Genomic DNA, 17199 nt, shown 5'->3' on the forward strand with positions numbered 1-17199 from the left:
TGATGTGGCACACCTGTGAGGTGGGATGGATTATCTCAGCAAAGCAGAAGTGCTCACTATCACACATTTAGACTGATTTGTGAACAATGTTTGAGAGAAATGGTAATATTGTGTATCTGGAATGAATTTTAGATCTTTAAGTCCATCTCATAAAAAATCGGAGCAGAAACAAAGGTGTTGCGTTTATATTTTTGTTGAGTGTATATATATATACATAACTCTATATATATATATATATACATATATATATATATATATATATATATATAGATGTGTGTGTATATATACAATATAACTCACACACTCATTCACATACTTCGGGCAATTTGGGAACAGCAATTAGCCTAATCTGCAAGTCTTTGGAATGTGAAAGGAAACCGGAGGACCGGGAGGTAACCCACTAAGCACGGGAAGAACCCAATGCATACAGAGATGGGAATCGATCCCAGACCCTGAAGGTGCAAGGCTAAGGGCTAAACCACTGCGACGCCTCATATACATTACTGCTAGTAAAATTCTTTATTCTTGCCATACCATCTGTGCTATTTCTTTGCCTATGTGACCCATTTTTTATTTATTTATTTATTTTGCTTAGTCATGTTTGGGTAGGTGGGTGAAATAAAATAAAAATCCTGAGCCTTGTATATATTTATATATATATAAAAAAAATAAATAAATAATATATATATATATATATATATATATATATATATATATATATATTATATAATATATATATATATATATATATATATATATATATATATATATATATATATATATAAAATAAACAGCCAAGCAAATAAGGCTAAAGTACTTTAAGCTTTAAGGGCCATGACTGTGCTGGTTTGTCATGCCATTCCCTACATTGTAGCCAAAGTTTGTTATTGTCAAAGTTGGAATGTATGTTTTAGATTCATACATGAATCACATTTTTCTACTACAGATAAGAGATGCGGAGAGATCTCAGTTATATGATGTCTCACAATACTTACAGTACCTGCTCTAGTGTTCATTGTGTTCTGATAAGCTTCATTACTAGTTCTACGTTCTAGTACGTTCTATAAAGTGGTATCTTTGTGTATAAACATAATATATTACAATATATCGCTGTTTCTCTCTCTTGCTCTGTACGTGTTTACCTAATTTTTTTTTATGTTCAAAACAACCTAAAGAATTTGTGCATGACTGCTGATTACAGTCACCTGCGTATCTGATACGTGTCTGAGAATTAGGAGCAAAGGGTGTTGTGACGCCTCCTCACCTGTTCCCTCATAACTTTGCATATTGTGCATGTGGTGGTGTAGAAACCATGCTTCCTGAAAGAAAACCCCATTCAAACTCACTCCAGTCCAAATGGAGCCCATGCATCCATGGCAACTGTTAAAAAGGGGAGTGGCCTTCAGTCTGAGTGGGTGGGGTTAATAGAGCATGAAGAGCATCAGCCCTGTGGTCTGCTTTTCACAAAGCAAAGCTTTTATGATTAGGAAGAAGTCAGTGTGTGGAGAAGACAGATTGCGAGTGAAGCTGAGGTCTGATCAGGCTGATTTGTCTTTGCAACATGGATGGAAATAACGAAATGAACAGGAGATTTTCACTGGATAGTTTGGGGTGAGTTGCCCACTACTGCAACATATAAACGTATAGTTTATAAACATATAAACATATTAAACGTATAGTTAAATATGATGGTTGGGATGGGGCATTAATATAAATTTAATGATGAAAAAGTAAAAAAAAACATTATATTTCAAAATTCAAATATTGTATAAAGTACATTTTAAAGTTCGTCTTATCATGGTGCATGATGGTACAATCTTAGTGGGATGTCCATCTTTTTTTTTTCCTTTCTTAAATAAAGCTAAAACAACTACAAGTCACATTAAAAAAACATTACATCATGGGCTGGATGAAACAATATCATGTTGCGTTTAGGAAATCAACTTATTTCTGTTATGTAATAAATATGACTATCATGTCTGGCACCACCCACAGTTTAAGTTGGACACAAACACACGAGGAATGCGTGCTATGTCTGACACAAGGGGTAGCTGTAATTAACAAGCTGATCAGAACATCTTTACAGTATAATGAATGGCACAGATGGACATGGTACATATTACCTACATGTATGGAAATTCAACCAGGAGTCAACCATGTGTAAAGATTCATAGTTGTAGACAGTAATTATAATCGTTCATTAGTAACTGTTTAAATTACATGCATATTATTATAGTTCTGTTTTTTATTACTTAGTACCCAAAAGTGTTACTCATGTCAAGTTAAAGTTCTTCAATTCATGTACAAGATTTTACATTTTAAAGTCGAAGAAAGTTTCACTAAAGGAAAAGACACCTGTCTCAGATCTTATAGCGATTTTAGTTACTGATGATAAATTAAACACCATCTAACACCATCTTGATTTTTTAATCTCTGAATTGCTACCTAGTATGTTAATGAATGATAATAGAAAATAACTAATTCTTACTGCTGTATTTAGCCTTCTTAGAAACATCTTAAAACTTTCCAATGCTGGAAAGTCACCTTATAATGATGGGCTGTAGAAATTTATAGATTAAAAAAATAAATAAGTAAGTAAAAAACAAAGTGCAATAATGCATACCCAGGACTTTCCATATTTTCCAGAAGGTAACTTGTATTAACCTTCAAAAAATCTTAAATTTTTAAATCTTAGTTGATTTAAAAAATATTTAATCTTAGGGCTTATTTTCTCCAATAATAAAAAAAAACATACACAGCACCTATAGAAAATGTGATTATTTTATCATCATGGTTTGTGCTCGGTTTACTAGAAACAAATTTGTTGGCACAGCCGAGGTCAACATACCATACACTAACATGTTGAATGTAAACAACTAACCTGCTCAAGATTTCAAAATGAACCATCATATGAGTACTTGAAGCTTGTACAGTAACATGTTTCAGTACCAGGTAAATAATTTGTATTCATGTTTTCCTGCATGCTCTTGACTTGTGTGACCTTTTAACAAATAGAAATTACTGAGTGTTAACAAGGAATAAAACATACCAGAAATATGCTGATATAACAGAAACATTATCAAGGATAGGGGGATGTGATGAATCCTTCAACAAAAGCATTAATACTACTACTATGGCAATGGTCGATTTATTTTTCTATACCAGCATGTCATGTAGTGCTTTATTTCTCTTGCACAACAATGGTGCTTAGTTGTATCCTATCCACCTTAAGGTTCAACATACTGAGTGCTCTGAGGTGCTTTTCTGATCACCAGGGTTGTAAAAAGTGGTCGTGTAAATTATTGTAGCTTTCATATCATTTCAAAACAGCCCAACCATTTTCTTTTGACCTCGATCGTCAAGACATTTCCACCTGCAGAAGCCACACTCTCTGGATGTTTTTTGTTTTTCTCACCATTCCGCTACTGACTAGTATGTGCTAGTGCTATGCTACTGACATTTTCTAAACTACTCCACCCAAGCATGTCAGGTCACTGACATTACATTTCCCCCCATTTTAATGTTTAATATGAACAATAACTAAAACTATTGCCTTGGATTTTCTGGATTTTATGCATTGAACTGCTGCCACATGATTGGCCGAATGGACAATTGCATAATTGAACAAAAAAGGTGCTCCTTTTAAAGTGGCTGGTGTATGGTGTAGTTTCATATACGTCAGCCATAACATTAAAGGTTTTGGGTTCCCCTGGTGCCACTGGGGCTCTAGATGTGCTGTGGTGTCTGGCACCAGAGCATTGGCAGCAGATCCTTTGGGTGCTGTAGATTGTGAGGGCGGACTTCCACAGATTGTACTGGTTTGTTAAGTATATCCCATGGGTCCTTGACCAGATTGGAATTTGGGAAGTTTGAAGGCCAGTTTTGGCAATTTGTGTTGCATTGGCTTTTCAGGGAATTGGATCAGATGGGCTGGCCTTTGGCCCTACAGGCTAAGAGTGAACATTGGGTGCTCATGACCCTGTCACAAGCTTCAATACCAGTAGTATTGTATGTGACTATAGTAGATTTAAATGGTCTTCTTAGGGAGAGTTAGTACATGTGATTCGAATGTAAAGTACCAGTCACAAGTTTGGTCGCACCTTCTAATTCAGTGGTCTTTCCTGATTTTTATTTCTTTGTACATTGCAAAAGAATGACAAAGGCATCTCCTTTAAAAAGTTTATATTGAGATGTGCCTGCTCTGTAAAGCCTCTAATCTGAGGTGCTGTTATTTGGTTATTTCTGCAACAGAGGTCAGTTTTGGTGATTTGGTGGTCTTCATAAGAGCCAGGTTCATCATAGTGCTTGTTGAGGTTCGCAAATGGACTGGACATTATTGTTCCTGCAAGAACTGATCCAGGACGACTGTCATTGGTGTCTAAAAATAATGCTTGACTGTTGATGTTACTGTTGTTGTTGGTACTTAATTACATAGCTCCATATGTTTATGTAGGAATGAAAAACAATAAACAAAAACAATTAAATTTGTTTAATTAGTTAGGTGCGTCCAAACTGTTTACCGGTACTGCATTGTATATATCTGCGTCAAGTGGTTTATAAACCCTATTATAATATTTTAATAAGTTCAGTGTTATTCATGACAAGAATTTGTATGCACTTATTACAGAAATGTGGTTGATAATGTTACTTATACTATCTAAAAACTGTTGACATTAAATTAATATAGCGTAGGGCAATTATTATAGCATATAGCAATTAATATATTTTAATACTGGAAGTGACAGCATGGTATGCATGTTGCTCCTCCTTCTTTTTTGTTATGTCTGCTCAGTCTGTTTTTTTTACCAGGAAATTAAGGGGTAAAAGGAAACTGGTTTTCCCACTTTTGAAAGGTTTTGAAAGTAAGTTCCATTCAGGCGAAACAGCACGGCTATGCAATCCAGAGGAGAAGCAAATGTACAATCAAAGAGTCTTGCTGACTGAGCATGCGTTATGTCAAATCGAGTGCAATTTGTCCACATACCAGTTTGGCAGGTGAACACTTTCAGTTAATAAAGCATTTATGAGGTGTTGCGTGTGTGAAGTGTTGCACTCTTCTAGCCTGGAGTAGCACATTTCATTATCTGCTTGCAGTTACTGTGAAGAGTGGTCTCCGGTGTAATATATGGAGCATGAATCTCCTGAATTAAGGGGAAGGTAAACTCTTTCTCTCTATAAAGGTAATCTTTCACTTAAATAAATATGTATGATAATCTACATATATGTTGTTAATTGTTTTAATGTCATGTTATTAGTAATTTTTCATGATCAAGAGACAATGAAAAACAGAGTATATTCTGTTACTATTTAAATTACTTCATGTTAAAATATTGTAAAAGGTGTTCAGTGTTTTAACAGCTTGAAGTTATCGTAAGCTTATATTTTTATTTATATATTATCTCTCTAGATCAAAAATGTCCTTTTGTTAAAAGTGCCAGCAAATTAGAAATCGTTCTTGTCATCTGTTTATCTCTTTACAAAAAAATAATGATTAAGAAGAAGGGGTACTATTCCACACATCTTTCTTTAAACTGTACATTCGATATATGCTAAACTGTGTATTATGACTGGTTTCGGCTTACAGTTAAATTGAATGTGACGCTGAACTTTGTAGAACCTGCTATTATAAGATAAAGATTTCTTCATCATATCAGTTTTCACTTCGTTTACTGTCAAAAACTGCTGACCTGCCAACCGTTTCCCTTAGCCACAATGTGTCACGCCACAAAGATTCCAATTACCTTTTTACTGGATGTTTAACCTGATAAAACCTTGAGGTCTGTATTGATGTCACTTGTTTAGCTATTTAATCAATATATTAAGGAATCAATTTGTTGCAGCAGTTTTATCAAACTAGATGAGTGTCCTTGTGATATAATTATAATAATGAGGTTTAAACCTTTAAATGTATTTTATATTTATTGCTAGTTACAAATTCACTCGTACACCTAGTCTTTTATGTAAATATATTATCAGACTGTCACGTGGCAGCAAGGTGTAAATTTAGGCTAATGCATTTCACTTCAGTTATCATTCATACCAAACACCAGAATGAAGGAAAATTTGACGTCATCGACTATGACCGTGACATGGGAGCCAGACTCCTCGAGTATTTCAGGACTTGCTTGTGTCTTTTTGGGGTTTTTCTCACACAAAATTCACTAAAGCTGTGCGATTAAATCAGTTATGCAGTTTTATCAATCTTTTTTTTATTTTTAGTCTGTGTGATTCATTGACTCGATAGCACTTTCCCCTAAAAGATAGTCATATTAGATCTTTTGCTAAGTATTTGCAAAATCCTGTCTTTTTTCGAGATTATTGGTTTCTCTTCTTCTTTTGAGTTTATGGCTGAGTGATGCAGTTAGTGCCACATAAAGGACTGGAGTGTGAAATTAAAAAATAAAGAACAACTTTCACGTTCTATGAAATGGCATTTACACAATTAACACAATATACACAACATTTCAGAGTTGTTCAAATACTTTAAGTAATAATATTTTATAAACTGTAGCAAATATATCTTTGTGAGATAAATCAAACAACAAACATTAATGACATCAGATTGAAGGGAATAAGGTTTGAGCTAATAAGGTTGAAACGAAAGGTTACAGTTTCAAACTTGAGCGCCACCAAACTGCCACTGTTAGGCCCTGAAGCAAGAACAAAAATGATCACACTTTAAAACCATGGTGAGTTGAGAAGCATCTCATGGCATGTAATGAGCAATTGAATAGTTTAAAAACTTCTTTAGAAATATCTTAAAAACTTCCAAAATTATACCTCATCCCTATAAATTGTCACCTAAATAAATTGTTACAAAATACATTGTACGCTTATTTTACTGTTAATTATTTAATGATCCTTTTTTTAAAATTATTGTTTATTGTTTAGTGGCAGTAATGTTACCACATGTCCCTGCTGCAGCTATTCTCCGTATTGTGGCGGATACCTGGGGAAGTCCAAAGAGTGCAGAATGAGGAGGAGTTCTGAGAGCATGAAGGGTCGTGCCCTGGATGATCCGCATTTTGACCCCCTGAACAAAAACCTCCTGAAAAGCAGCTCCATACGGTTAGCACACAGTCTACATATAACCATGCCACAGTCACTGCCTATTTGTATTACAGGACTTGTTAGACGACTTAAATAGCTATAATAATAATAATAAGAAGAAGAATTCAATTCAATTCATTCCATTTTCATTTGTATAGCGCTTTTAACAATAGTCATTGTCGCAAAGCAGCTTCACACAATCAAAAGAATTATTTAAGTTTGTATGGAATGTGAATGTGTATGAATCAAAATGGTCAGATGATAATAATAATAATAATAATTATAATAATAATAATAATAATAATAATTTAGTTTGTAATAATTATACACTTAATGCAATTTTAAAAAGTTGTTTAACAGTATTTAGTTTTTTTTTCCTATATAAAAATATCAGTTCTGCATCATTACATCATGTTTTTAATGACTACTATAATAGCTCATGATTTGCCTAAAACATTTAATGAAATAAAATCTACTACAGTTAGGAAACATTAACCAGCTAATGTGACTATCTAAGAATCAAATCATCTTTGCTAAAGTACAAAACATTCTTATAAGAATGGCAATGTGTCCAACAGAACCACCAGCACAATAGAAGAGGAGAGGGCTGAACAAGCAGATGGACCTCCTAATCGCAGCGTGAGTTATTCTTTTCTTTCTTTCTTTGTTTTTTCTTAAAGAAGTGTGTATCTAATTTTATAATTATAATTTAAATCATTTTGTAATGTAATGATTGTAATCTAAGTGAGTATTACTCTTATTATTACTGCACAACGGTGCTGCCGAGTTCTCAATTCTGATTGGTCCGAAACAGATCAGTAGTTTCAGTGACAACATTCATATTATTGCGCTTGTTCTAAATTGTTATCATATATCATATTTATGCACATAGTTTTTTTTAAGCATGTGTAACTGATGAAGCAGATATTTATTTATTTATTTATTATATTTTTTTCTTTTGGTATGGAATATTTATTGTTGTTGCAGGATTTTTTCTGAAACTAGAAAGGAGATTGAGAGCTTTGTTGTTTTTCAAAAAAAAATCATAAGGAACAACCGTTTATTTGTGCTATAATAAAAGTAATAATAAGTATGGATACACCACAACACTAAATCACGTTTATATATTAGCACATTTCATTCCTTAATCAACAGAAAACAAGATATGGCATGTTAAGCCTTGTGCATATTCCTAAAATACCTATTTAATTAATTTGCAATCAGATTACAAGTCTTTTCTTAATATTTTTAACTGAATTACACGTTCAATGTTTGTTTAAGCAGATTATTAAGAATCACAGCAAAACATTCCACAAACATTTCCCATACATCTCTGAGATGGAGGAGTTGATTGATGGTAAGTATGGTGTCAGTTCACCTTCTTCCTAAAGCTCTAAAGTACTTAAATATTAATTAAATTATAAATAAATTAAATTATATATATATTATATTAATAGAAATTATGTCATAGCATTATTGTTTTGGCCTTGCACATTTATTTATAAAAACTATTTTTGAACATTTTTGTGCAGCCTGTACTTTTAATATGCTAATTAGGCCCAACCTCCCTTCCACATTACTGAGATCATCTGACCTAAGACCTTATTATAATTTTCTTCAAAAGAATCGTCATTATAGAAAGTCACAGAGCCAACTCGCAAAAAAAAAATAATACAAGCTTTTTACACAATCTGTCAAAAAGAATCTTCTCTTGTTTGGGTTTCCGACATCTTGTTTGTTTTGACACCTTGTCACATGACTGTTACATTCACATACTCATTAATATCCATTAGCGTCTGCCAAAGATGGGTGTATACACAGGATCAGCCTTGTCTGTGTTAAATTTTTTCAATGTTTATACAACACATTGCATTTGCTTTAGTGACTTTATTTTTTCTCTCCATTTTGACATACATTTTTAGACACGTAATATAAATTTTAAGAACCATGTATAGTCTATGTCAATCTTTACGTCAGCTTTAAAAAAATCCAGAGAACAACATGACATATTTGTGTGCGCCCAATCAGCTGTATGATCCAATGATGACCATCACGATACCTGAAAGGTATGCTGGGTTTGAGAGTCCAGTATGTTTTGTTTTTTACTCTCTTAGCTTTTACATGTGCTCTCCAAAAAGAGGTTTTCTACCATGGCAAGATGTACGTATCCAACCAGCGTGTGTGTTTCTACTCCTCCGTTCTACTGAAGGAGACCAAGGTAAAACCAGGAAATCTTGAAAACAAATGTTTACCTGTGACAGGCTACAGAGTGCCTAAAGATACAATTTTAAAATTGGTTGTTTATCTTACAACCTCTGCAGCAACCTCATTTCCCCTTTCATCTGTTCCAACCACTTAGCATTCAGCATCACCAGTATACTAATCACCGGCCTGATCATCTGCACTTGTTTCGCTCTAGTTCATGACTTAGAGTAGATTTTTTTTTTCTCTGAAACTGGTCAGGTACATGGATTGGACTGAAAATCGTGTGTGTGTGTTTGTGTGTTTGTGTGGGCTGATGCTTAAATCTGTATATGAAGAAACTGTGAGGTATTTTTCTATAATAGTAACACTGGCAGTAGTTCCTGGTGTAAGTAAAATCACAATTTTATATTAATGCATGCTGTCTGATGTGCTCAGTTTTTCATTATAACCACCTAGACATGGTTTTGTTAAGCAGAAACACAAAAACTATATTTAATATCACCAGCATTGTAATAAAAGGGAGTAGCTCATTTTGTAGATATTTTACAATGTTAAATGCAACTATAAACAACTGTAACTGAGGAATAACAGGAACATGAAAAGGGTGTATTATTGTCCAATAAAAAATGCTGTCATCTTTATTTGATAGCTTGATGAAGTATCCCGGGAGCCTGTATTTTAAATAATTAATAATACAATTTTTAAATGTCATATGAAATATAAATGATAATGTTTAAATATTAAGGATTAGCATTCTATCCTTGACACCCAGCTGATGTAGCTCTATTTCTGAACCTTGCACAATGTAAATATTTTATTCAGATTTTTTATTTTTTCCCCAGGTTCAGATACATAAGTCCACAATCCAGATTATAAAGAAGAAGAACACAGCACGGGTTTTACCCAATGCAATCTCCATTATCACTGCCACTGGAGACAAAGTATGAGCTTTGCATGTTGTATAAAAGGCTAATACATTTTTTTCTTATTAAGATATATATATATATATATATATTTCTTTTTTTTTTTTTTTTTTTGCTTAATTTCTCCCTCTATTCTGTTTGTGTGCTTTAGTATGTGTTTGGGTCATTACGGAATCGAGATGCTTGTTTCAAGATCCTGAAGTCTATATGTCCACAGCTACAGGTTGATATTATTATTTTATTAATATTTCTTCACATTGTTTTAACACCTTTGTCGTTGAAAGATGAAACTTAATTTTGATACCAAGGCATGTTAGCTGAACAAATTTTGCGCTTACCCACAATAAAGTAATGCTCTACTGAGAATGACGATAACTTTTACTCTACCTATTTTTGTTTAGATATTGTTATTTAGAGAACACACTTGAAAACAGTACAAGCAGTCAACCTTGCAATGAACATGCATGTTTTTTAAAAAAAATTAAACGGTTATTAGCTTAAAAGACTAGATATGGATGCAAAAGAACTATTAAATGGTATTGTAAAGAAATATCAAGATGCGGTATCACAAATATCATCTGATTAAGATGCTTTTTAGACCTTTGTATATTGGAAGGAGGGGGTTTTAAATGTTGATCAGAGATCAGAGTTCTTTTGGGTTTTTTTTCATAGGTTGAGGTAAATATATTGGTTAATCTACTTAAATTTGAATATGTTTGACTGGGTTTCCTGTTTTCCACAGGATGTAAGTGCCAGTGGAAGCCCTCAAATGTCTTCTGCAGAAAATGGGCACGAACTGGAGAATGACACAGTAAGAACACAATAATTAGCTACACCACATAAATTCCAATAGAATAGAATTACTGTGGTTCTGGTGTTTATGAAGTTGGCTGGTCCTTGTTTTTTAGTTATTTGAACAAGAAAAGATATTTAGTTCATGTTTAGCAGGTTACAATATTTAACATTGCTTAATTGCAGGCATTTAAAGACATATTTTTTCTTTTTAATGTATCTTTTATTACAAAAGAAAGGAAAATGGTTGCCAACATAGTCATAACAAATGCAAATACCAAAACAGTCTCTTGTAGTGTTTTTGCACCGAACCGTAGCATGACAAAACCTACGAAGCCTTAAAGGTTACTGCATTACGCAAATGATTTTTTTATTTACAGATCTCCAGTCACTCCAGTCAGGAAGACCCTACAGACCGTCACAGGTTCTCTTCCTCAGAGCGGGACAGGAATTCAGAAAGCAATAATTCTCTATCCAAAATTTCCCACGGTCAGTGAGCTTTGATTCATTCAGAGACAATTATATTGAAACTGGATATATTTTATATATTCTACATTGAAATAAGAGAAGTAATTTCTTGTTTTAGCAATTGTACAATTTTGATTTGTCGGGACTTACTCTTTAAACAACATGTACTGTATGTTTCAGCTTGACTGTAATAATAAGGAATAGATTGCCTTTCTTTGTAATACTGATGTGAGAATTTAAAAACGGGTGTTCAAGTCAAACAGAGACCTTCTTGTGAATACAGTGAAACCTCGGATTGCGAGTAACGTGGTTTGTGAGTTTTCCGCAAGACGAGCAAAGATTTTTAATACATTTTGACTTGGATACGAACAAGTTTTGGTTTATGAGTACCGAGTATCATGTATCACGCATGCGCTTCTTGTTTTGACGCCGAGCGTCACATGTTCACAACTAAGCCAACGTTTTTTTTCTCTTTTGCACTGCGGAATTGTGGGTAATCGGCTCCCCTGCTGGGTCTTAATGCGTATATAGGTCTCTTACTGGTATAATCAACATCCGTGAATGTGTGTACTGTTTACTATAACACTGTGACCATGTATGTGCGTAGAACATATTTTATTTTCTGTCTTTATGCGTGTGTGTACAGCGCGCATGTAAAGCAAAAGCAAGTCTCATTAGACACAGAAACACTGCTCTGTTGCAATTCTTTTCAAAGGTAAAGTGCAGGTTAATTTGTTTTATTTTACTTTACAGCAGTCATTCCGTTAGTGTGCCTCTCACTCGAAATGTCATTAGAGAGATTTCTTGTTTATTTTTAAAAAGATTTGTTTTTGTTGTGTGCGTGTGCATGTGTGAAAAGAGTGGAGAAAGGGTAACTGTGTAAAACAAGAAGGGGGTGAGGGGAGGGGCTCCTTACTTTAGCTTCACACACACACACACACACACATACACAGCACCTGGTTAAGGCACTACGGTTCGGAAGTTGCCACTGTTGGGCCCTTGAGCAAGGCCCTTAACCCTCAACTGCTCAGATATATAATGAGATAAAAAATGTAAATCGCTCTGGATAAGAGTGTCTGCCAAATGCCTAAATGTAAATGTAACCTGACAACATTTTTAAGGCGAAAGGTCAGATATTCACAAATGTTGATCATTGTAGACAACTTGCTAACATAAGCTAACCTAAAATAATTTTTAACAAACAAATTCTCCTTGTAAAAAAAATTTTTATAACCTTCACTGAAAATGCTAGTTAATTGCTAACATAAGCTAATCTAATAATCCCTACGGGAAAAACCTGACATGTTTATAACCTTTACTGAAAGTTCTAGCTAACAAGCTCACCTTAAAATGTCTGACAGGAAAAGTCTGATATTCATAAATGTTTAGAATTTTAACTGATACACTAACAAAAGCTAACCTGACAACATTTCTAAGAGGATTCAAATGTTGATAATTCTAAACAACTTGCTAACATAAGCTAACCAAAAATAATTTCTTACAGGAAAAGTCTGATATTCACAACGTTTGCTTCGGCGCTAACTTAAATTAACATGACAACATTTCTGACAGGAGAGTCTGTTTTTTACTAAGGTTTGAAATGTTTACTGGCGATGTTAGATGATTAGATAGTATGCTCTAATTTGGTAGGATTACCTGTAGTCATGTATAGACTCTCCTGTGGATTCTTTGATTATTGATGAATATCACAATTACTTCTTTATTAGCTGAAGCAAAAAACAACTCCACGTCATGGAACGGCATGAACGGAGATGGTCATTCCTTACAGGATAACACAGGTAAAAAGTAGAGCACGCATACCCACTAAATATTGTTCCAAAGATTCACAATATATATACACAATATATAAAGTGTGTTCAAGTCAAACTGGGAGCTGTAATAAAATTTCTCATAAATGAAGGCGTAAAACCAACTGACATTTACAGAAGGCTTCAAACAACACTTGAATTTTGCAAACATTTTAAGGAGGTCATATATCTGTGAATGACGATCCTGGCCGAGGTGGCTTAGAGCCCACTGGAGTTGTTTTTGTAAACGTTCAGCAAGTGGAATGCCTTGCATAATTAATTACAAACTGCTCTTGCATATTATACAAACTTGGCTGAGAGTTGTTGCCACATCCCTCTACGGTCTTGACCTCGCTCCAAGACATTTCCACATGTTTGGGCCATTAAAGTAGTTCAAACGGGAAGTAAGCAGTCTGTTTATGGCTTCAGCTTACTAAAAAAAATCTGGTAGAAACGCTAGCACTAGTGAAACGCTAGGATAAGAGCATTAGAGTGGGCAGGGGATTATATAGAGAAATAAAGGAAGTTTTTACTTTCATAACTGTGTTTTGCAATCAAAAGTCCCAGTTTGACTTGAACATCAGTCCTACAAACAATTGAAATTTTTTGATATTCAATTGTGTCATCAATACACTCCAAGTCCAGGTTGGTTTGCCTGCTAAATATAAAATTTTCTAATAATGTGTTCTATAATTAGCTGTCTCCTGGGTGACCATGGTAACGGAGAAGATCAGATCCCTCCTTTCACTGGGAGGCAGAGTCAACGTCAACAAACTTGTCACTATCTATCTCATATTGTAAGTTCTTTATAATACCCTACATTACAAGATGCACAGTCACAATTTGTCCTGGTTGCTATTTTTATGGGATTACTTTACATTAAATGTGGTGTTAAATATAATTATACAAATAGCAGGTATTGATGAAGTTCATATAAAATGCTCTTTCTATACAACAGCACTGCCCGAAATGTTTTTTTTTTTCTCTTAAACCACTGTGTCTTGAAGATAATATGACAAAAGATAAGACAAAGGCAGCATGACGTTAGTTGTTCTAATAGTACCCTGAACATGCAGTATCTGATGTGGAATGCCAGTTGAGTTTGATGGTAGATTAAAAGATTGGCTTGTGACTTCTAAACCATTGAAGTCTGCGACAAGGGTTGGGCAAGTACGACAATAGCAGCAAATCCTAACAAAAACAAAAAGACTTTTTGTACTCGGATTCTTTAGGTAATTATTTGCAGTGGTATTGGGTGACACAAAAGCAGTAGCACTTATAATGTGATTACATTTTTTGGGTATGTGGGTGTTTCATGTTTGTTAAAACGTAACAGATTTGGTGCATTATTTTAAGAAACACTAGGCCCATATTTTAGTAGCTACTAGACTGTTGGCATTGCAGGTTTTTGCTTTGACACAACAGTTACTAATTGCTCAGATACTGTTGACTAGATTTGGCAAGCTGTCTGTTATATCAATCAAACTCTCTAATGTTTCGATTGAGGTTTCACACATGAGAAAAATTACAGAAATTAAAATAAAGTATGCTTAATTTATGCATGATCTCAATATGCCAGTGCCAGTTTTAATGTTAAGCCATTTATAGATTTTTAAAGATACTATTGTGCCCTTTGTAATGTGAAGAAATGTTGTAGGCCTTAAGTCTTGAATATGTGCCATGCAACTCAAACTGTTTTTCATCAGCGGAGTAGCATAGGGAGATCTTGCTTATTTGATTAGTCAAGATTAGTGGGTGTAGGGTGATTGTAGCTCGTTGTGTGTTTTATTTACCCTATGGGGTTCCTTTTTTAGCTGAGGTTATAGTTAGTGTTTGATTTAGGCATAGGCATGGTATTAATTACCTATATTGATAATTATGTTCAAGTGTGTGTGTGTGTGTGCAGAGCTCTGCTTCTGCTCCTGTCATCGGGTTACATTGGTCTGCGTATTGCAGCTTTGGAAGAGCAGTTGAACACACTTGGAGCAAGGACCGAGTTTGGTCTACAGAGATCGTGAGTGATTTTGCAATCACATACCCAGCCACTCACTCACATGGCCACACACCCAGGCTGCACCCATGTCTAACGTGATACGCACACACATCATTTCCATCAGAGATTGGAAGGGAATTCACTAGAATAAAGGTTGTGATACATTCAGGATCAGACTTTGTGACAAATTTAAAGGACTGGAGCATATGAATAATGAAACATCATGTCTTATCTGTGTTGGCGTCAAACTTGCTGAAGTGGTTACTGTGCCATGGAAACTGACACAGAACTAAAAATAAATTCAATTAAAAGGCAAAAGGATTCACAATTATTTCAGTTAAACACTGTTGTAAGGTTTTAATGTGCCTGTGTTGAAAGAAAACTCTGGTTCCTCTTCTCAGGTATAAGGAAACATAACACATTGCCGGCAGGAAGAGCCTGAAATATCCTAGAGAAGTCAAAACGAAGAATCTCAACTTAAGTCATCACTGGCACAATGAACTGATCGGTAATCAATCTGAAAACAGCAGACTACATTCCCAGCAGTTTTGCTCAGACCAGACTCAGGCTTCAGCCGTGATGTGTTGATGTACCCATATAAAGAAATAACTCTTTCATGCATGACATCTCTCCTCAGGAGCTACAGGTGAAATAAAATTGGACTGGAAGTGGATTTGTTTTTTTAGGTCGGTATGAGGGAATAATATAATAATATGAAATATGGCTCTACGCCACTTGGTGGCAGAGTCTTTAGAACAGTACTGTACTTTAATGGAACACAAATCATCATTCAGATAATAGGTTGCCTGGGTTATGCTTTTCCCTTATGGCAAACAGGACTACATTTGGAACAAGGATGCAGATAAAAAGCATGTCTAAAAATCCATTGTTTTAAAGTAAATAATCTGAATTAATTCCAAACAACCTCAAACATATGCTATGACAAACAAATTAAAAATACTAGTGCAGATAGTCGACCTTTTCATTTTTGTTTTAATGTGGATATGGTCTATATTAAACAATAATAAAAGAGATGAATTGATAAGTTAGAAACAGTATCTGTATCAGTGGTTTCTGAAATGAATGTAGTTGGGAAGATTTGAATAACGTTTACCATCAGAGTTTCTAGTACTACTTAACCTTTAAAACCAACTGTCCTCAAACATGGATATTAATATGATCTAATATTTGAAACAAGGACAAAACTATTCATCAAAAAAATACTTTATACTGTACATTTTGGTCACATTCTTCACATGGATCACATTTGATTAGGTTATAAGAATTTATGCATGGAAGTGGCGAATACATGGGACATTAAGGTTTCTTGTACTACATGTACACACTATTTTAGGGATTTTCGCTAAGTATCTTTTCAAGGAAAAAATCTTCTAATGGTGTCAAAATAAATTTACAACAATTCTTATATACATTTATCATTTTAAATGTATTATTATTATGGTCCTTTAACAATCAACAGTCTTGTTGTATAAATGAAATAAATCTAATACTTCACCAGTCCTCTATCTGTAACATGGAAATATGGGCTGCTTTTATTATTATTATTGTATTTTTATTTTCATCAACTTCTTTTTTTATTGTTGTTTGTTTGTCTTCTGTGCTGAGCATAGAAATGCATCTATCATGGTGAATACACTATGGTTGTATCCAATACAACATCACCCCAACTACTTGTAATTGACTAAAAAATATGCTGACATGATATAAAAATATGATAATCATATTTTATGTCAATATGATGACATATTTTTACACTTTACATTTTTACACTTAAATGTGAGTTTGTGAAATGTTTGGGATTGTTTTTTCTGGCCTAATAATTTCCTACAGCTATATGAATTAATTTACACAGAATTAAAATGTTATACCATTAAATGGTTAAATAAAATAAAAAATAATAATTTGAGTTTGTCAATGGTATCTTAGAAAATACTACTGA

At 34.0% G+C, this 17199-nt stretch overlaps 1 protein-coding gene across 1 annotated transcript; it reads left to right on the top strand.

Moving 5' to 3' along the window:
- The first annotated feature begins 1492 nt into the window (after window positions 1-1492).
- On the top strand, window positions 1493-16334 carry LOC128513193 (GRAM domain-containing protein 2B-like). Its single transcript, XM_053486879.1, has 13 exons — window positions 1493-1611; window positions 6925-7068; window positions 7629-7689; window positions 8335-8407; window positions 9165-9268; window positions 10098-10196; window positions 10330-10401; window positions 10921-10989; window positions 11351-11459; window positions 13166-13237; window positions 13944-14043; window positions 15153-15260; window positions 15641-16334. The coding sequence occupies exons 1-13, from the start codon at window positions 1562-1564 to the stop codon at window positions 15654-15656; spliced, it is 1077 nt and encodes a 358-aa protein (XP_053342854.1). The 5' UTR covers window positions 1493-1561; the 3' UTR covers window positions 15657-16334.
- The last annotated feature ends 865 nt before the right edge of the window (window positions 16335-17199 follow it).

This window comes from Clarias gariepinus, chromosome 25 (genome assembly GCF_024256425.1).
Source record: "Clarias gariepinus isolate MV-2021 ecotype Netherlands chromosome 25, CGAR_prim_01v2, whole genome shotgun sequence".
NCBI classification, from domain to species: Eukaryota; Metazoa; Chordata; class Actinopteri; order Siluriformes; family Clariidae; genus Clarias; species Clarias gariepinus.